Source organism: Hyaloscypha bicolor (assembly GCF_002865645.1).
Source record: "Hyaloscypha bicolor E unplaced genomic scaffold K444scaffold_182, whole genome shotgun sequence".
NCBI lineage: Eukaryota > Fungi > Ascomycota > Leotiomycetes > Helotiales > Hyaloscyphaceae > Hyaloscypha > Hyaloscypha bicolor.
In genome coordinates this window covers 267,981-289,758 of record NW_020194684.1, presented here as the reverse complement: position 1 = coordinate 289,758, position 21,778 = coordinate 267,981, and the positions used below count along the sequence as shown (strand labels likewise).

The 21,778-nt window shown below is 38.9% G+C and overlaps 4 protein-coding genes across 4 annotated transcripts; 1 reads left to right on the top strand and 3 right to left on the bottom strand.

The window, feature by feature from the left end:
* Window positions 1-847: 847 nt before the first annotated feature.
* On the top strand, window positions 848-2,518 carry K444DRAFT_601145 (HET-domain-containing protein; the record flags this gene model as incomplete). The annotated part of the gene is made up of 4 exons (XM_024878659.1): window positions 848-1,306; window positions 1,359-1,900; window positions 1,973-2,140; window positions 2,198-2,518. Exons 1-4 carry the CDS (start codon window positions 1,057-1,059, stop codon window positions 2,516-2,518), a joined length of 1,281 nt encoding a protein of 426 aa, XP_024727871.1. The 5' UTR covers window positions 848-1,056.
* A 565-nt stretch (window positions 2,519-3,083) lies between these two features.
* K444DRAFT_222164 (uncharacterized protein) lies at window positions 3,084-3,975 on the bottom strand. Its single transcript, XM_024871154.1, has 3 exons — window positions 3,950-3,975; window positions 3,725-3,877; window positions 3,084-3,665 (listed from the first exon to the last, which is right to left on the bottom strand). Exons 2-3 carry the CDS (start codon window positions 3,830-3,832, stop codon window positions 3,531-3,533), a joined length of 243 nt encoding a protein of 80 aa, XP_024727870.1. The 5' UTR covers window positions 3,833-3,877; window positions 3,950-3,975; the 3' UTR covers window positions 3,084-3,530.
* A 1,326-nt stretch (window positions 3,976-5,301) lies between these two features.
* K444DRAFT_620147 (monosaccharide-P-dolichol utilization protein) lies at window positions 5,302-6,395 on the bottom strand. Its single transcript, XM_024881644.1, has 2 exons — window positions 5,708-6,395; window positions 5,302-5,653 (listed from the first exon to the last, which is right to left on the bottom strand). Exons 1-2 carry the CDS (start codon window positions 6,302-6,304, stop codon window positions 5,393-5,395), a joined length of 858 nt encoding a protein of 285 aa, XP_024727869.1. The 5' UTR covers window positions 6,305-6,395; the 3' UTR covers window positions 5,302-5,392.
* An 11,384-nt stretch (window positions 6,396-17,779) lies between these two features.
* On the bottom strand, window positions 17,780-20,363 carry K444DRAFT_601141 (uncharacterized protein; the record flags this gene model as incomplete). The annotated part of the gene is made up of 3 exons (XM_024878658.1): window positions 20,062-20,363; window positions 19,769-19,998; window positions 17,780-19,716 (listed from the first exon to the last, which is right to left on the bottom strand). The coding sequence occupies exons 1-3, from the start codon at window positions 20,283-20,285 to the stop codon at window positions 17,780-17,782; spliced, it is 2,391 nt and encodes a 796-aa protein (XP_024727868.1). The 5' UTR covers window positions 20,286-20,363.
* Window positions 20,364-21,778: the final 1,415 nt, after the last annotated feature.

Below are 21,778 nucleotides of genomic sequence, written 5' to 3'. Positions count from 1 at the left end.
ATGACTGTGTTCAGGGGAACCAAGTAGAGGACCCCCTAAAAATGTATCTTTCGATCTCTTCAGGCAAACTCTCCGTGCCAGGGCCTTAGGACCCAGTTCGACTCCCGCTCACCCTAGGGCTCCCCGTACGTCGCCACCCGAATTTCAAGTGTGTGTCATCCAATATGTTTAATACCCATGCAGCTCTCTTCCTCAGATCTTTGACAGCCGATATTCCATCGCCGATGCTGTATGTAGAAAACTTGGTTGGGTGCGTTACCCATGTATTTAACCAACAGTACATCGTCTTCGGGGGCACCTAAGAGGGGCGGTGGAGCTTGATTATATGAGCCATTTTCTAGGTCTGCAGAGGCGGTATCGGGGAAGTTGACAGCGGATATATTCGGGGTGCTGGGCGAAGCCTGGTACTCTGGTTGCCACCTCCAACTAGCCTGGCCTGTTCAGAGTTAGCAGGTTCCAGAGTACGAAGTGGGCCGGGATAGAGGAATACCATTTTGATAGATACATGCAATGTCTGCTATTGTGAAGCATGCTTGAGAGCGTTGCTTCTCGTCGAAGCCGAAGACGAAGGTTGGTGAGGCTGAGGCTGAGGCTGTGTCGGTTCGAGCCACTACAAAATCCGGGGTACCGTGCGAGAAATAAAGCCTTGAGTGGCTTTATAATAATGTCTCATGATCCAGGCTTTAAAAGGCGCAACCGAGGAGAATTGTTCAATTTTAGACACCAAACCAAGGAAGCAAATTTTGCTTTGGCATTTGAACCCGCTCTATCATTAAGTTCATACAGCTACTTTGTTAGTCTCAATCCACACAGGAGCAAATCTCCAATAGCCTCCTCACTATGGCTAGCGAATTCGTCGAAGACAGTCTACCGACTGAATCTGAACCTGCTCCTGAACCGGAACCAGCAGCGACTTCAACGCTTTGTTGGAAATGTTTCCGTTTACTATATAAGAAGAAACGCGCAAACAAATTGATAACAGACGGCTGTGTTCCATTCCGAAGAACTTGGAAGTATCTGTTGAAGAAGGCCCGGAAAGGCTGTGAACTCTGCATCATGATTTCTTCTAAAATCCAATACATGAGAGATGGCCCAATGAAAATTAGCGAACTCACAGATGAAGTTCTTGCCAGGAACATGGAGTTTGAACTGCGCGATGCAAGGACAAATAGGATGGGAGAGCTTATAGGTGACAGGATGGCAAACTTTGCTGCATCAGAACTTTTGAGGGTAGAGGTTCGTGTGCAAGAGGAGGGAATATTTCAGTGGGAAAGTATAGAAGAGTTCAATGTATCCGCGAATATCGGTAATCTGCCATTCAGAGTCATTTTTATAAATTTTCAACTAATGGGCTCCAGGTAATCCAACTGCAAGATATATCAACCGTCGGCCACGGATTTACGACATAGCTTCTGAAAGCAGCTTCCAAATGACGAAAGAGTGGTTAAGCACTTGCCACAGTTCACACGACAGCTGTCCTCCAATGAACCTTGTGCAACTGCCCACTCGCGTCATTGATGTTGGGACATCCACATCTGATCAGCAAAGGCTGATAACAACAAATAGTATCTTAGGGAATTACGCAGCATTGAGCTACTGCTGGGGAGGAGAACCACAGCCGCTTATCACTAGCAAATCGAATGTTGAAACTCTTTCCAACAATATCCCCACCTCATTATTGGCCAAAACAATCCGGGAAGCCATCTTCGTCACTCGACAGCTGGGACTTCGCTACATTTGGATTGATGCAATCTGCATAATTCAAGATTCAGCCGCCGACAGAGACGTCGAGCTCACTCGCATGGGCGAGATCTATGAAATGGCAGCCATCACGATCGTAGCAGCCAGTGCAAAACATTGCAAGCAAGGTTTTCTGCAGCGGAGATCGTATCCGTGGGGAGTTCAAGAGTGGAAGTCCTTCAAATTACCATTCTCTTGTCCAGATGGGAAACGGGGCGAATTAATCATTGAGCCCACGGACCCTTACTTTACTGGAGATCAGCCGATCAACCACAGAGGTTGGACACTACAAGAGTTTCTCCTTCCGCCACGAAAGCTCATATACAGCGCAACGCAATTGATGTGGCAGTGCAATTCTGCCCAGGCAGAGCTTGGAAACAGTGCGAAGAAAGCGGGCGATGTTAGAAAGGACTTAATCAAAGTTCAAATTCTACCTATGCTTCTATCAAGCAGGGAGCCTTTTTCTTCACTGGACCAAAAGCTCGATGCCAAAACGATGCACGATATCCGCTTCAACTGGCAGGTTCTTATTCAGAACTACAGTAGCCGCTCTTTAACAAACAAAGACGATATGCTTCCCGGAATATCTGGTATTGCCTCAAAATTCGCCCGCTTCCTAAGAGAGGAGTATAAAGCAGGGCTTTGGTACTCCGAATCAGACAAATCGAATTTCGTTCAAGAGCTGCTTTGGATTGTACAAAAACATGAAGAAGTTTCTTTATTGGACTGGGCGCAATCAAATCGGTATACGGCACCTAGCTGGTCATGGGCTGGGTAGCAAGGCTCAGTATCATGGGAACCACCCCGCAATCTACCTACAGAGGAGGGTATGGTCTGCTACATTGATGAATGTTCAGTGGAACTTGCAGGCACAGCTCTATTTGGACAGGTGAAAAGTGGCAAGTTAAAGCTCCGGGCTAGGATTAGGAAATTGGGAACCCTCGGTACAGGATATGTCATTGATGATTTTCAATACATGGTTGACGTGCTTGAAGATGAGGTTGCCTCGATTCGTCTAGATGACACAGTCGAGCACCTTGCCGCTAGATTCGCTCCCTGGTCTCTTTGGTGTATTCTGTTGACGGTTGAAGGAGGATTGTTGGTAGTACCGTTCAATGAAGAGAAATGGGTGAGAGTTGGCATGTTTTGCAAGAAACCTATGTCTCGTATAGGCCATACGTTTAGTACATGGTTTGAAAATGAGGAGTTAGAAGAGATTACTATTATTTAGCAGAGCACGAAGCGCAAAAATTATAAAGGCAAGACTCTTTGTACCCAAGCTATTATATATTTTAATACTTTAGACTCTAAACCACTCTTATTAAAAAGATATTTGCTCCTAGATTTTTTATTACTAAGTTAATTACCTCCCTACGCGTCATTACGCACTAACTATTTACCAAAGGCAACACCCAATCTAATGCACCATGCATAAAACCATAACATTGTTGTGTTGTCATAATAACTACAAGCTGATTCTCGGGTTTGTACATTAAACAAAGGCCCTTCCGCCACGGCTCATCTCGCAACATTCCGATTCCGGCCAAGTTTGTTTCGGTCCGAAAGGCCAATGCCCACCAGGCACTGGCCGCTTGAAATTGCACAAGACTTTTATACTGGCTTGGCAATTTTTTGTATTTGGTCCAATACACACACAACCTTCAAGAAGGCTCATGAATTCCTTCCGCTTTCAAGATTCGTCTTTTTGTCTTTCTGAACTGGGTCAGAGCGAATCCAAGCACAAAGGTCGCGGAAAACAGTCCCCTTCCTCAGGATCAGACTTCCACTCATCAAACACATGCCAAAGTATCCACACCACAAGTTCCAGAATCGTAGCTAGGATGGTCACAGCCCAGTAGACCCAGGATTTGCCCGTCACAATAGAGGTTGAGCTCCAATTGCGAGAGTGGCATTGCGATAGAGGCCTGCAATTTAGTTTGTATATAAGTGGTTTTAGAGTGGGGAAGGGGGAGGTGGAGCTTACGGCGAAACATGTGCTCGGTAGGAAAAACATCGTGAGGACAGCGGTGGCTTTCATGGCAGAGGAGTCACGCTTGGCTTCCCTAGCGATGTTCCTTCTCTCTTGGGACATTGCTGTACTGATTTTATTTCCTACTGAAGTGTTCCTGAGTTGAAGCTATGGATCTTAAACTCAACTTGATCTGAAGAGCCATGAAAGATTGGAGAGAAGAGTTGCTGGAAGACTTACACCACGCCTATTGAGTTCAGTGTGTCCTTTCGTGTGCTCGAAATATCTGTAGCTCCAGCATGTTTACCAGATACTGGAGCCTGTTTTGAACGATTTCTCCTCCTGTTTCAAAGCGTGGCCGTAGACCAGAACCCATTTGAAATGTCTCGAAGTCGGGCATCCAGTTCGATAGCGTGGTGGCTAGCTTGATAACAGTTTCTATCTTTTCCAGGAGAATGAATGCACGTTGCTCGTATTCGAGGGACCTTTCTGCCTGCTCTTCAGGGTCTAGTGGCCTTTCTTACGACATTCAGCTTTATATCGATCACCAGCACTCAAGCCTGCGATTATATATAATCGCACTGTGTTGATATAAATAGTGTCTAAAATTTGAATAGCTTCACTGCACAAAAGCTCGATGACCAGAGTCGGAACGAACATTGGATGGAGACTGAGGCCTTGTAGAGCTGGGTCTTCCGGCCTCTCATGGACTCTTCGGGAATGAGATTGTGAAGTATGGTAGTCGGTACAGAAGTGGCAGGACCAAAACAACGAATAAACGGAACCAACATTCCGATGGGTAGGCTCTCGACCTAAATTGCTACGAAACGAATTAGAACGCTAAAGGGTGTCGGGGAAAATGGGATAGGCGGATAGGTATTGCCAGTGGGATCCTGAACCTTTGTTGTTTCAGCACATTCATTCATAGTGCCACCCACAAGGTGCAGATTCATAGCCTCATCTAAGGTTCGAATAGTATCCGGCTTGAATGGTAAGGACTTGGAATTGAAACCACCGAAGCCACCTCTCTGCTTGCTTGTGTGGGGCCTAGCAGGGCCAAGTCTTTGAATGTAGCTAGTTGATACATTCATCAATAATGATTTTTTTATTGCAGCTCACAAAATATGAGATTGGGCATCGGCGGTAGCTTTAGTACTCTGTCTAGCCCATTGAATAGAATCAGCGGGGGTCCCGGTTTATTGTCAACGGACTCGAGCGCCTTGAAGAATAAAACACATACTTCGAAATGCAGGAACTGGAGGTAAGAGCAAGGGTCAGACTGGGAAGGAATACTCTGCAGAGACTGCCGCCAGGTCTCGAGGAAATCGGCCTGGCTTCTTCTGAAGAAGCCCTGGTGATCCATTTTGGTGTCGTCTTTGTAGGAATTCCTCGGGAATGCTCGAATTCGAGTCGTTCTCCAGAAGAGGACAGCAAATCATAAGTTATTGGCAAGAAGCAGAAAAAGAAATGTAGGTGCCTTGTCACACATTTCAGACTGACTCCAGCCAATTGCGGAACAGGCTGAGCATCCACCGGACCACAGAATTCTGTGCGGAATCGAGTATCATTCATCACTGGGCTGGGACGGAGGCATCCTTGAATGCGCATTAAATTACCAGACTGCGACCGCATACTGCAGGAGTCGAGAAACAAAAAACTGAAGTCTACCACGCGGAAGTCCAACTATCCACGTCTGCGGGTCGTTGGATTCTTTCCCTTCGGCGTAGCAGTCGTAGAGCCGGTGGGAGCCGGAACAACAACCTTCTCCTTCTGCTTTCCCTTCGTAGACTTCTTCGTCGGCGCATTCCAATAGTATACCATCTGCGCAGCCAAGACCGCATTGAGCGCAAAGCCCGCAATAAATCCGTACAAGATCAATTTATCATTAACCTCCTGCAACGTTGTGAAGATTCTCGAGAGGGAACCAGCGAGGTAGTTGAACACCTGTAGATCCGCCATTAGCCCAAACTTTCAATCAGGAGAGAGGGGCAGGCAAACCGCGAACGCGCTCAACTGTCCAGTTCCGCCCTCCTGCCAAACAGCCGCAATCTGCGGGACCTTGCTCGCAATACCCAACACGCCCGCACCAGCCTGGAGATACGAGAGCGTTTTCATATCCAGAACCCCCTCCGTAAACAGCGTTGCCGCACTCGTTGCCAGCCCCGCAACGAACAACGCAGCCGCGCTCTGCTTGCCGCTGTAATGCAGAACCAACACCGCAATCACTACGTTCTGCGCCATAATCAAGCTCGTCTCGCCATAAGTACTGAACGGGAATCCTTGGCGCACATTATATGCTAGTGAGATCAGGTACGCGGAGGTCTCGAGGAGGTAGGAGAGGAAGGAGATGCCCTCGGAGGACTTAGAGTTGATGAGCTTGAGGATTTGCGGAACCTTGACGATGGTGGAAGCGGCGATGATGCCAATTCCGAGGCCTTTGGAGATGGCAAGCTTGATGCAGTCGGTGGAGGAGAGGTCGATATCGAGGAGGAGGGTTTTGTAGCATGTCTCGCCGAGGATAGAGACGCCGAGGTCGTGGATGGGAGCGGGGAGGCTGTGCGTGATAGGTTGGAGAGCACTGCGAAGGGAATCCATCTTGAGATCTGTGTGAGGTTGTGTCTTGGGAAGTAGTGTTACTGTCGCGATGAAGTTGGGGTGGTGTTGATCAACGAGATCAGGGCAAAATTAAAGACTGGCCCCGAAGCTTGCGTAGGGCCGCCAGGCTTTAATTTTAGCGAAGCGGCCCTGATCTCGATTCGAGATTAATTGGATACCTCAGGCACTTATTTAAGGGATATCAGCTTTACTAACTTTAAATTTACTTTGAAAATTCACTTTTTAAAGGCTAAAAATTCTCCAGGTAAGCTAAATAAGGTAGGTTTTAATTTCGAATTCCAAAGCTTCTTTCTTTTAATAAATATATACGTATACGTAAGTCAACCCCCATACCCGCTACGGGCCTGCCCCTGGCCTGTAACGCTTCTTACGGTCCGTAGAATGTCTTCTCTACTATCTGCTACCGCCGCCGCTACTACTACTATTACTACTACTATGGCAGTAAGCTTTGCTACTGGCCTGCCGCCGCCGCCCGCCCCTTCCGCCCTGCCTGCCCTCCCGCCCCGCCCCCGTACTATGGCCTCCCTCTCCCTCCTCGCCGCCCGCCGTATACCTGTCTTGCGGCCCGGCCGCACTACCAACCCCGCCCGGCCTACTAACCTGGAGGCTAAGCTTGGCTAATTCGTTAGTCAAGTTTATACCGCCGGGTATATATATTATACTAGCGGGTCGGGTATATGGACGGTATATATGGTTATAGCTGGTTTTTTTAGTAGAAGCTATACTAACTATTATTATAGTAATAAGGATACCTGCTACTTCTTCCGTAAATACTTTTATATAATATTTTACGGACCATAACTAATTTAATAGATACTTCCAGGTACTACTACTATTACTACTATTACTGCCGCTACTACTATTACTACTACTACTATTACTACTACTACTATTACTTCTACTGGCCCCGCTCCCGCTAACCCTTTCTTGCTTTCCCGGGTTATTACTAATAGTTATATAGGTAACCAGGTTACTTCTAGTAACCTATCTTTATATATATATATCCGTTACGGATTACTATAGACCGTAACTAATATATAAATAGCCTGTTATACTACCGCCGCCTGCCGCTGCTACCTACTTACTCTCTCTTAAAGGATATACCATTTTACTAAGCTTTATAGGAAGCTAGTAGCTCTTTATAAAGAGGAAGCGGAGGTACTAAAAGAAAAGGAGGGAACAAATTATTTAGTACCGGTATTAGAGAATAGAGAGAAATAAAGGAAAGAGAGAAAAGAGAAGGAGAGAGGGAGAGAGAGAGAGGAAGGAGGAAAGTTATAAATCCTATAAAGAATTATCTAGAAGAGGTATATACTTTTAATACTTAATAGTATAGTATTCTCGGTCTATTTAAGCCCTAAAATATTTAAAGTAATAATTACAAGTTACTTATAGATAGATATGGATACTTATAGGTAGTTACAAATAGTTATAGACTCCCAAATCCCTTAATTCGACCCGTAAGACTACCTGGTATCTATAAGGTACTTATAAGAAATAAAGTACTAAAGTAAATTAGCTAAGATCTCAGGATAAGTTATATTAAGTATTCTAGATAGGTTCTTATATAATAGAAGAATACTTAAGCCTTTTATAGATAATATACGGGAAATCCCTATATAAAACTATTTATAAGCAAATATAGGTATTTATAGGTCTAAACTAATAGTATAAAAGAACTAATCTTATAACTTATTAATAGTTATTATAAAGTATAAATAGACCAGAAACTGCTTCCGGAAAAGGGCAATTTCTAGGCTAGTATTTATAGCAGATAGCTTAATCTATAGAATTACCTATAACTAGCTATTAAAATTTCTTCTAAATAAGCAGGCCTTAATATAATATATCTATAAGCTTATAACTATTATCCGGATTCTATTATATAAATCTTCTTATAAATATAGGTTCTATAGAAGTAATACCGGAGCCCTAATCTTAAAAGTAAGCTAAGATAGTAATAAGAAAGGAAGATTAATACTTTATAGCTATTCTATAGGTAGCTTATATAAGTTATTATCCGAAGACTTATCTATATTTAGGGAATCTACTAATTAGTATATTTATAATTAGTCTAATAAATATTTAAGGATATAGGTATTAAGCTCCGAGACTATAGTATTTAATATAGTTAAGAGATATTACCTATAGAAAATTAACGGATCCGTAGTAGCCCAAAAAAGAAGATCTGGGAGGTAAATATAGTTAATTAGATCCGTAATTAATACTAGCTAGTTTATATAGTCCGGAATTACTACTATTATATTAGGGTCTGGGTTATTAAGTAATTTACTAATCTAGTAAATAAACTCCTGGCTATTCTTACTCTTATAGACCCGTATATTAGTCTATAAACAGAGCTACTTGAGCTATAGCTAAATAAATAATTATTAAAGATATATAGTAATAATATTAGCCTATAAACTATATAATATAACTAGAAGAATCTGGATAAAGTTCCTATTAAGAATTATAGGTATTTTTCTAAAGAGAATATTATCTACTATAGACTATAAATCTACTAAAAGCCGGTAAATAACCTTAAAGCAGTACTTATACTATATTAGTATCTTATTCCAGATAATAAGATCCGTAAATTAGAGGATCTATCTAAGAGTACTCTACTTTATAATAGAACTTATAGACGATTTATAAAGCTTAATTAGAATCTTAAACTAGGAATAAGACATATATTCATTTAGTAGTAAGAGAGCCATAATACCCGTAAATACTATATAAAGAACTATTTGCTCCTATCTATAAAAGTAATAGTAAAATGCCTTATATAAGAATGTCTTACCTATATTTCCTGGCTCTTATAAGTAGAAGTAGGCTATTTATAGATCTGATTTAATAGCTATAATAATCTCTATAAAATATAATTACTAATTAGGATTAAGCTAGGCTTATATTATAACTATAAGTAATACCTAATTCTCGAGAGTATATAATATAGATAAGAAACGGTATCTACTAGTCTAATTCCAGACAAAAAACAGGAGCCCGTAGTCCGTAAACGATTACTACTAGTCCGTAAGCCTATATATAAGCAAGAAGAGGCCATAATTATAATACGGGTTAAGAAGCAGAAATAGGAAACTACTATTATAGGTAAGCTAATACTAGAGATTATTACAGAAATAGTACTTATACTAGTTCTAGATTACTAATAAGTCTGTAATTAGCTACTAGTAAAAGCTAGTTAAAAATAATATCCGTAAACTACCTATAGATATAAATAGAATAGCCTTATTAAAATACTAGTACTATTTCTAGTTATTCTCTACTAAGCTATAAATAATACAGATAGCCTAATATATTAGGTAATAGATGCCCTTAACCAAATATAGATCCGTAAAGAATTATAGGCTATAAATAACTATAAGTAAGAGCCATAAGTAGTATTACTTACCCAAAATAGGACTATAGTAATATATATAGCCGATCCGCTTGCCCTTATCCTGCTAGTAATATTTCTATTTCCGGGTCTTTAAAACCTATATAAACTCGGCCGGAAACTCGGAATATAAATACTTCTAGCTATCTTTATATATAGTATTATACTTAAAGAAAGCTATTAGTATTAAATAGGTATTTATAATTTTTATAGCCAGAGCTATAAGAGAGATATTATCCGAAAAGTAAACTATTTACTCTTTCTTAAAATAAACTATAAGATACTAAATAGGAAAGAACTCCTAATATATAGAAAATTCGAATAGCTACTAAATAGCTTTATATAGACTTATATAACGGATATATATATATTAGGTAATCTTATTATTTATAGCTATAACTATAACTATAATATAGTCTACTCCTTTATATATATACTTATAAATATACTTAATTACTTATATAAATATATAAATCTTAATATTAATATATAAATAGAACTTTTAAAAAAGATACGGGTTATATAAAATAACCTAGTAATTATTACAGACGACTTCCTAGCCTAGAAAGCCTAGTTTATAAACTATAAATATTTGCTTATTATTCCAGTAGTAATACTCGGGATAGCTATTCTTATTAATTACGGTACGGTCTATAAAAGCCTTCGGGAACCTCTTAAAGTATATTAATAGGCTATAGGCTTCTTTACGAACTATATATAGGGCCTATATATAGTTTTTCCTATATAGACTATAGGTTATATTACCCGTAACTAAGGCCAGAAGCTTGCCTATAGGATCCTATAATAGATCCGGTAGCTTAGTATATATAACCTCGTTTATATACTCAGGTATATTAAACTTTTCGGATACCTATAGAAATAAGAGTAAATATAAATATAGAAGCCCTTATTTCTAGTACTTAATTATATAAATATAACTTATATATTATTCGAAAATATGGTTTTTTAGGTCTATAAAAAGCTTATAAATTTTAAATTAAAATATATAAGTAATTAGATCTAGCCGGTCTATAAGTTATAAGTTACCTAGCTCCTGGATAATCTCTGGCTATTACGGGTTTATTATAAAAGTAATAAAAAAGATAGGCTTTTTAAAATAATAAATAATAGTTATTAAGTCCTAGAAAAGCTATTATATAAACTAATTCCCGTCTATAAAAGAAGAAGAGAGAATAAATTAATAGCCTAGATTAGCCGGTAAGATATCTTTATAGATTAAGATATCTACTAAACTATTATAAATATCTATACAGATCCTGTCTTAATATAAATAAAGCTAATTAAGGGATATAATCTTATAGGTAATAAAAGTATCTATAATATATTACTAAAAGAGCCGGCAAGCCCAAAAGAGAAAAGATTTCTTATAATTACAGGTATATAAACGGAACTAATAAAAGGGCCACTACTTTAAACGGAACTATTAATAGATATAACGGGTATCCTATAAGGTTATTTTATAGTACTATCTATATTTACTATATAGGAAAAGTAATATATAATAAAGTAATATATATACTATATAGGTAATAGCTATCTAGTAAAGTTACGGACCTTAATAGCTAGGCTTATAGACCGCAAGAAGAATATTATATTAACTCTTGTCTATAAACTCGTTCAAAAGGATTCCTGCTAGCTCTATAGCTATAAGAAGGTTCTTGCGGTAATAATCTGCCCTAGACTAGAGAATTAGGTATATTTATAGGCTAAGAAAAATCCGAAAGTAATCTATTTAGCTAGCTAATTACTTCCGGGCCGTCTTATAGATCCGTATAAAGAAATTACTATAATCCGCAAGTATCTCATAAAGGCTATAGAAAATAGTTTAATCGAGTTATAGGCAGTACTATAACCGGAGATTAGTTATATAGTCTAGATTATAAAAAAATAACTAGGTAAAGGCTAGAACCTGCTATAAGCCTGGCTCCAAGAGTCCCTAGTAGTAAAACAGCTCCCTATAGATCTAAAAGTAGTAAAGGCTATAAAAAAGATTAGTATAGATATCTTTAGTATAGCTTATAAATATAAAAGCAAGTACCGAGTTATATATTCTTATATTTTAATAAAAGCTACGGGCTTACAGATTATTTTCCTCGAAAAGCGCCTATAAAAAGGGCGGCGGTGCCCGTAACTCGTCTAATACTATATCTCTCCTCTTATAATAGAGCTCAAATCTCTAATATATACCCGTAATTGCCTCTAATCCCTAGTATCTTGCCCTATAATCCTTATACTAAATATTTATTAGGCCAAGATTATAGGCTAGCGAAAACCGAAAGAATAAACGGAAGCCGGATAATAAAGGAAAAGGGCTAGAAGAAGTAGGAAGAGCAGGAGAATTCGCTATAGCCAGAATATGGTCTTATTTAATTTATATATTAGTCTGCCAAATATACTTATAGAACTATAGATTCTTATCCCTGTTCGTAACTAGCTATTATAGACTACTACGGGTCTGCCGGGGCATATTAGAATTAAGCTTAGCAAGAGCAGGCTAGTATATCCTCTAGCTAGCCTAAAAAGAGATTAGCTATAGGAGAAGAAAAGAAAAGAGAGAGAAACCCTATAATATAAATATATCTTATATATTATATTATTAGGATTATAAGGAAATTAAGAAAAGAAATAATATTATATATAACTTATATAAAAATTATGGAAAGAGGAATTTATTATAAAAGAAAGCTTACTAGCTAGAGAAAAGAAGAAAAGGAGGCTAGAGTAAAGTATAGGCTAGAAGTTTCGGTATTCCTGCTTAGGTAAGAATATATAACTAGGAATTTTAATAGGTAGTCTAACTATATAATAATATTATATAGACAAGTTTAGGGCCGCTTTACTAAAATTATTACTAGCGGCCCTATATAAGCTCCGGGGCTAGTAATAATTTTGCCCTAAACTTATTCCGAATAGCTTTAAATAATATTTCTTAGTAATAAACTTATTAAAAGCTTTTAATAAATTATATAAGAAAGAAAATAGCTTATAAATATATAAAATTATTTATAAATAAGCTAAAACTATTTTTTTAATTTATATTTTATATATAATTTCTTTTTAATTATTATTAAAATATTTAATAAAATCTAAATTATAATAAATTTAAATTTAAAATATTATTTTATAATTTATTAAAAGAATTTAAGTTTTAAATTATATAAAAAAATCTTAATATTTTTAATTATTAAATTTTAATAATATAAGTACTTTTAATAAAAACTAAAATATTAATTTAAATATATATAAATTATTAATAAAATAAAAGTTTATTAAGTTTTATATAAGATTTAAATTATATTTATATAATCTTTTTATTTATTTTAATAATTAATATTTAAAGTTAATTTATATTTTAATTTTAATTAATATATAAATATAAAATTATAAAAAATAAAATACTAATTTTCTTATATAAAAAGTTAAAATTATTATTTAATTTATTTATATATTATTTATTAATATATTAAATAATTTAATTTAAATAAAATTAAGGCTAGTTATATTTAAAGTTATTTAAAGCTTATTTTATAAATAAAAATATTTATATTATTTATATTTATATTAATTAATATTTAAAAGCTTTTATTAAAATATTTAGTCTTTTATCTTATATATTAGGTCTAATTTACTTTCTTATTTTATTCTCGGTATATATTATATATAAAGAACCGGCCAAAGTTTATAAGAGGCTTTTTTTAATTATAAAAGAAATAGTATTACTTTATAGGCTATTTACTAGAGCTATAAAGCATTTCCGGCTCTTTTACGGGCTTTTTTAAGCCTTATTTTCACCTATAAAGCTCTTCTTTTTTACTTATAGGCCTCTTATTACTTATACTCTTACCTATAACTCTCTTTTAAGCCTTACTCTTATTCGCAAAGCCCTTCCTTTTTTTTTACGGACCCTTTTAAGCCTTACTCCTATATATAAAGCCTTCTCTTTTCTCCTATAGACCCTTCTAAGCCTTACTCTCATTTACAGAGCTTTCCCTCCCCTCTTATAAGCCCTTTCAAGTCTTACTTCTATTTGCAAAGCTTCTCCTTTTCTCTTATAGGCCTTCCTAAACTTTATTCTTACTTGCAAGGCTTCTACTTATAGAGCTCCCTCCTACTTATAGGCTCTTCCAAGCCTTACTTCTACTTGCAAAGCTCTCTCCTTCTTACAAGCTCTCTCCTTCTTACAAGCTCTCTTATATAAGTATATAAGAACCTGTAATTTTTAAAGGCTTATATTTAAATAATTATTAACTTCTAAAGGCTATTTTCTATTATCTTTTATAAGATACCTATAGTATTTCCTTGTCCTTACTTCCCTAAGCTCTTGCTTACCCGATTCCTTACTACGGGCTTATATATACCTCTAAAGCTTATCTCTAGTAAGCTTATTCTCAAGTCTCAATATCCTTACTTGCTCCTTTCTTTAAATCCCATATTAATAATTTGACTTTTCCTTCCGTTTTCGATATATAAAGTATATAAAGTATATAAAGAAATATCCAAATTCAGAAGAAAGTCGTTTTTAATTATAACTAGAGTAGTATTCTAAGAAGAAAAGTTAATAAGTATTTACGGACAGATTTTCCTACTTACGGGCTATAGGCTTGTCCATAAGCTGGCCTACAGGTATTTCTTCGTCCGTAAATTGATCTATAAATATCTCTTTATTTACAGGTCTCTCTTCTTCGTCCGTAGCTCCTTCTTCTTCGTCCGCAGGTCTCTCTTCTTTATCCGCAGGTCTCTCTTCTTTGTCCGTAAGTCCTTCTTCTTTATCCGCAAGCCCCTCCTCCCTTTATATCTCCAAATATTAGCTAGCCATAAGCCAGTAATACGTTTCCTATAGCTCTTGCTTATACTCGTACTCGTACTCTTGCTCCCCCCTCTTATACTCGTCCGTAAACTACCATATATTAGCCCTATTCCTTAGCTCTTCGCAAGCTCTTACCGGATCATTCTCCTCCTATTACCTCTCTTGCTCTCTCTCCCACTGCTTCTCCTCCTTATGCCACTGCCATTCGTCTTCTTATAATCGAGCTTAGAGCTTCCTTTCCTCGTCCCAAGCCTGCCATTATACTTTTGCTTTTGTTCGTATTTCCTCCAAGTCTATAGGATCCCATATCCTATGTATTTGTGCCCGTAGCTTTGCTCTCTTTACCCGTAAGACCCGCCGGTTATACCTTTCTTATATAAACTCGCCCGTAGCCTTACGGTATTAGTCGTACTTTCGTACAAGGCAGATTTCGCAAGTATAAAGTCGATATCCGTCCTCGTAAAAAGGGAAGCTTGTAATTAGGCAAAAGGACTTATACCCAAAGCAGCGCAGCCGATTTAAAGGAAGGGTATCCATTAGAAAGTCTATAAAAGGGAGCCTATAAAGCTTATGGAAGTGAGCCTATAGAGCTTGCGGAGCCAGTAAAGCTTGTGGGAGGAGCTGGAAGTTTTGGTGTTCCCGCACAGACCCCATTACGTAATAGCGTCCGTTTTCTCCGGAAAATAGCGTTAATATAAGAGAGGAAGGTAGATGTTTTTGTGCTGAAGAATAATAAAAGGGAGCTTTTCTGGAGGAAGGCTGGGCCGACGAACTGCCAGTAGTGTCGGATAAACATTCCACCGGGCCCACCCTTTTCCCCTTTTCGTCACTCACTCCTTTCATCTCATCCACCACGACTACCTACCGTATTGTGGATAAGATTCGGTCATGGTGAGAGTAATTAAAACTAAGCATTTATGCTTAGTCGAGAATATGAAATATGCCGTCCTACTAATTATTCCACAATCAGTGACTTGGCGCAGCTTCCTCAACGCTCCACGATTCACTATCCCCCGACACCTCTCCTCGGCTCTGCTAAGGTAAAGGGATGAGTAAAGATCCAAGGCATACTAGAGGGAAATGCTTCATGTCGGTAGCGACTTTCTGGTAGTTGTGTTCTTGGGAAAGTGCTTGAGCTAAGGAACATTTGTTTCAGGCATGGAAATAAACAACCAAGCCCCCTCAGCACTTATCCAGTTCTTCGAGAAAATAAATAGAGCATTTTATCCATACGAAGGTCGAGGTCAGAAGTCTGAAAATTACAGCGTTCGAGCGCTATATTACCCTGTAATCTTCCCCGTCCTACGCTGAAAGTCACTAAAATTATAGGCTTCTAGCCTATAAGGTGCTTGGAAGTGTCTTTGTTGATTTGCGCACAGACAACGCCACGTTGTAGTAAGGCGTAACACACGCTAAAGCAGCCTATAAGTCCTTGTGGTTTTAGCGAGCTACTCGCTGTACTACAGAAGCATGCCCTGTAATCTCCAAACTTTTGACAGAGGCCGTCGTGTCATACACCCTCTTATCTAGCGATGCCGTTGCTTGTGAAACGCTCCTGCGTAGTATGTTACAAGTTCCTTGGCAACTTTGTAAAGCTAACCATAAGATATTTTCAGAGGGTTGCAGCGTGCGAGCGTCGTAGTGGGGTATTATTTTATGGGCGGGGATCCGGCGTTCAGGGGCTTGCAAATGCTAAGCGAACTTGCCGAGACCCCCTTTTTAACAGGTGCCGCGATCATCATACTAGAAATTCTCGCCATTAGAACGGTTTTGCAACCCCCTACAACCGACTTTTGATAAGACGTCCGCTAGACTCAATTGAGTTATACAAACTCCCTATCGAAAACCTGGAATTGAGATTTTGCTAGTCTAGTAATTTAAAGACGTGGTTAGTCCCCGGTTCAATTAAAACTAGTAATATTAAGTGAAGTCTTCCAAGCGGGCAAAGTAAGTGCTACGCTAGGTAGAAAGGGCATGCCGACAGCGTTATCTAAAAGCTAAATTTACTTAGCGTTCCGACTAAATAGGCGGAACTCTAGCCAGAATATTAGCTTTAATAAGGAGAGCCTCTAAGAGATTCCGTACTATGAATCAGAGGCTTCTGAGTAGTTAATAAAGCTTTACTTGATTAGGAATACCAAAGTTATTAAAAAGTAGTTATCGGGGTGGCAAAACCTCTCTATTTATTACATACTACGTACAGGCATATATATAGCTTCTTTACTGCCCTTAGGGTACTATTATTAATATATATATTTATATAAATATCATATTCCACTTCTATAGCTTATCTAGGCCATAATACTATTCTTTTTAGTTCCCTATAAGTAGTCGGTTCGTTTATTTAACGTATTAATAGTTAGTTCGTTTATTTAACTTATTAATGGTTAGTTCGTTTATATATGAGAGAAAACTAATCAGGTGCCACGTTACTCTAAAGAGAGTCAAGCCTAAATCCTGATTCCGTTACTTATAATTTACTTTATATAAGATCTCGAGTCCTAATATAGAAGGCTTTCTAGTAATATGGACTTATATTTCTGTAATTATTAGTCATTCACATTATTTAGGGCAAATCCGAAAGCCCTCGTAGACTATAGCAGAAGAAATAATTCAATTAAAATCCTATATAAGTATTACTTGAAATAATTTATAAGAAGTATAAATTATATTAAAGTTATAAAACAAATAGCAAAGTTAGCCTTAAGTATTTCGAATAATAAGTTTGAGTTAAATTAGTTATATTAGCTTTATTAATATATTTACTATTCTTGTTATAATACATGGTATTACTTTAGTTATAAGATTAAAAAGTGAGGTAAAAAGGCCCTCTAAGTCCTATAATCTTAAGGGCTTTTAGGTACATATCCTGAGTTCTTTTGAGTATATTATAGTAATAATTAAACGTGCTTAATAAGCTTATAACGAGGTTATTAAATATACCCTAGGCCTCGCCCTGGCTGCAGTAACCATGCTATGGCTATACTAATATTATGGATATCTCATAATAGTAATATTATTAATATCATATACGCCATTGATTACGCCATAAACAGAAGAAGATACGGTATCTAAAAAGGCTACGAATACGGGACTTATAAGTCACGTGACAAATCTCCTCTTTCTTTTGCAGCTTTCCAATCTATAAGCCTAAGTACAAAATGCAAACACATCAACTTACTCCGTTACTATTGATCTCCATGTAGACCTACGCCCTTCTCAAGTTAAATCACCAGCAGACTACCGACTCCCTAGCCTTCATATCCGGGTCCCCATCCCTCGCACTTCTCGTCCCACATCTAATTATAGCCTCTCTCCTCTGCAAATCAGATACAACCTCTCGAACCATAACCCTCTGCCTATCTGGTGCAAGAGGGAGGTCTGAATATGGATTATCTCCACTAAATGGCACCATTCCCTCTTCCTCAATTTCCATAATCCACATCGCGATCTTAGCGCAGAGTATTGAGTCCCACATTCCTTCTCTTCTCGCGGTGAACGTCAGGAGTCTGATAGCTTCGCGTCGGATAAGGCGGTCGCGACATTTGGTGGCGACTATGTGAAGCGGTGGTATGATGCCGAGGTCGAGGGTGAAGGAGGCTTTGATGCGAGGGGAGGAGCCTTCTTCGATGTGAGCATGTGCTTCCTGTTCTTCGGCATGCTGACTTGGGTTTAGTCCAGGAAAATGCTGTCGGCAATTCCAATTGCTGAACTTGTCACACCTAGTAATCCCTCGACCCATCTCAATATCAAGTATTACTTCCTTAGCCAGTTCGACAATCTCCCGGTACGGGAGAGCGAAATTGTCAAAATCCATTTCACTTGTGGAGAAGGTCATCATGAATTGAACCAAACTCATCCACTGGATCATTTTTAGAACGCAGATGCCTGTTATTTCCGCATTGCTGGTGCCCGCTTGACGGCGAGACTGTAAAAGAGGATCAAAGGCCGTAGACCATTGATTGAATTCGCTTTGAAACCCATAACCGGATGATCTGATACTCGAAGGAAGGATGTTGTTAGGAGCACCGTAAGACGACGACAGTGCTTCGTTGAAGCGCATTATGCGCTCGCATAGCGAGAATAGTGCCGAGCGGGCGTCTTGAATAGAGACAAAGACATCCGGGATGTGTGCTATTTTCTGGGAGAAGGAAGAGATGTCGCCTTCAGACGGAGAGACCAAAGGTAGTATCGCCGATGGCTGGGACGATATCCCTTGGTCGTCATCCCGATTAGAAGTAAGGCGAATAACGTAGGGATTTGGGAAATGGAAGGCCATGTCATAGTATTTGGCTTGGACTGCAAGCCGGGTGAAGATTTCAAGAAGCTCGTCTTCGATGAACTCGTCACGACTGAGGGTTATAAACTGTTGGGTTCGCTGTCGTCGCTCTTCCAGAAGATTTAAGCCAGCCTGGATCTGTGTGATTGTGCCTTCTTGGTCACCGGTGAAAGATGCAAAACAGGTGAAGAGGATAATGGACATTAACGTTGTTCGAAACGATCCTACTCCACGAGTCGATATACCTTTTCGTAAGAGTCTAATTGCCTTCCCATATTGTTGTAAAGCAAACTCATAGTGGGCTGGTGCTGTGGCATGTATGCAGTCGCTCTCGCTCGGCGATCCAGAGGTGGATAACGTTGTTTCTTCCAAGGTCTTATAAAGTGCTCCTAACGCGACAACTGCATGGCGTATAGATGCTTTAGAGTGACTCTGTTGAAGAATACTTCTTGACCAAAACTCCGAGTCGAAGAAACCTGATAACTCACTCGCAGCGTAAGTCCGAAACAGCTGAAAATATTGTCCTTCTTGCGTGTCGAATGTAAAGCCTCCCGGGTTGTATGTTGTCAAGGAAGGCGTTGTCAGAGACGGAAAGGTGCTTTCTGATATGAAGGATGAGAGATGTGGTTCCCCGGATTGATAGAAGGATTGATGACGATCCCCATTTTCGCTGGTAGATAACGCATCTTTCCCATGTCTTGACCTCTTAGGGTTTCGAATCAATTCTGTCCCTGTGATCTCTTCCGCAGATGCCCCAGCCTCTTCTGTGGCTCGTCCCTTTCCTTTCCGCGGAAGCAGTGGGTGATCATTTGAAGGCTGGGGAGATACGGCAGAAGGGCTTGGTGAAGCTGGCTGAGGTGTAAATACACTGAAAACCGGAGAAGGAGCTACTCCCAACATCAATTACAATCCATAAAAACCTTCATAAAAAAAACTCACCATCAGTAGGACTTGGAACATCCAGGGAATCTTCTGCAGAAAGGTTATTTCTCTTTAGAAACCGATCGATCTTGGCTTCGTCAAATGGGGCTCCATAAACTCGAAATCGACTGTCTATACCGACACGCCTGCGCTTTTCCCGAGTCTGAGCGATGGATATCATATCATTGGTCTTGATATTCTTTTTGTCAAGCCTCCACGATTTGATCTTGGTCTTCAGTTGTTTCAGTCTAGAGCTTTGATTAGCATTTGGTCGCTCAAAGTTAACAGAGTAATGCCTCGTGAAGACATACGTAGCATTAAATCCCGATTGGCTCAAGGTTTCTTGAACTTGGGAGAGAGTGTTACCCTCTTCGATGTAAAGGCTCTCGATTTTAGATTTCTGATCTTCCCATTCAGCACGAGTGAAGCGATGATTCGAGACCTTTGTTTGCGGGTGATAAGGCTGAGGCTGAGCTTGTGGAGGAGGGCGGATTGACCATGAACTTATGAGCTCAGACATCTCTAAATCATCCATTTTGGCAAGATTATCAAGGGAAGAGAATGAAGATAAATTCGTTGAGAAAGATGTGGAAAGATGTTTAGACGATTTGTGGAGAGAAAGGGAGATTTATAGGAAGGCGCGAAGTTTGATGTTCTTTCTGGGTGAGGCGCGCAAAAGTTGCCTCCGTCAGCCCCAGCAGATGTGGCCATGCTGGTTGGCCAAGAGCACCTTGTGGCTGCATGATTTCAGCCCTTTCGTTAGTTGACTAGACCACTTCGAGGCATGAAGGAACTTTTGTCTGAGAGTCTCACTTCAGCTTCAGCAGCACGTGAGTTGAAGACTATTTCAGACCATGAGTTCGCTATCTCACATCGTGTCATACGATGGCGGCGTAAAATTTGATATACCCTGCTCTGTTATCTTTGAATTTGATCTACCCTATCCACCCGCTGCATTAAGCTAGCCAATAGATTAATCGCGATTTCTTGATCTCCATAGCGACTTTCGGGCTGCCTCGCCAGATTCTGGCATACCTTCCGCTAAGCCACCGCGCATCCAGCGTACGCGTCACTAAATTATAGGGGCACATATCGCTATCCTATAGCATATATATTCCTAAAATTTCCCTTTTATCTTATTACGGGATTAGTCGTAGTAAGAGTTTACCGGGGATCTAGAAGGCAGTAAGAGCCCCTAGTATATATATATCTTATAGAAGTTAGGTATAAAGAAAATAGCTGAGAATATACTTTTTGCGCAGTGACTTAGCGAAAGGTATGCTAGAATTTGGCAGGGCAGCCCTATAATTTAGTGAAGCGTGAGCTGGAGGCCTGGAAAGCCGTGGCCACAGGTGGCGCTATTTTCATTGGCTAGCTTAATGCAGCGGGTGGAGAGGGTATATCGAATTCAAAGATAACAGAGCATGGTCCATCAAATTTTCCGCCTACAGTCGGTCCGACCCAAACACGACAAAACGGTCGCTCTTTTACGCCCATAATAACTTTTCAACCACAACCTTCATTAATTTATACTAAGTAATGCGATTATAGAATAGAACCAGGCGAAAAATACCTATTAATCAGATTTTTGATATAATTTGTGGTTTATTAATAATTAAGGCCTAAAGTATACGGACCCTTTTTACTTTTTTGATTTTTCGTCATACAAAGCGCAAAAATATTTGCTCGCTAAGGTCACGTGAGCCCGGACTTCAGGGAGAGATTAGGGCATCTCACCAGCCTTATTATTAATAAAATAATAATAATTAAGCCCTATAATCTTAATTGAACCTTCCTAAGTACTAAATATGTCTTTTTCTAGTACTATATATATTATATATATGGTAGGACTATAATTAAATAGGTTTCAAGCTTACTTTTAGCTAAACTAAATCCATAAACTTAGCTTCTTATTTAGCTACCTTCTTTCCCTTTCTTTTGCATATTATCCCATTCGTCTATTACCTTTTTAGATATCGTTCTATAGCGTTTTTGCTTCTTTACACACCAAGCAGCTTGTTTAATACT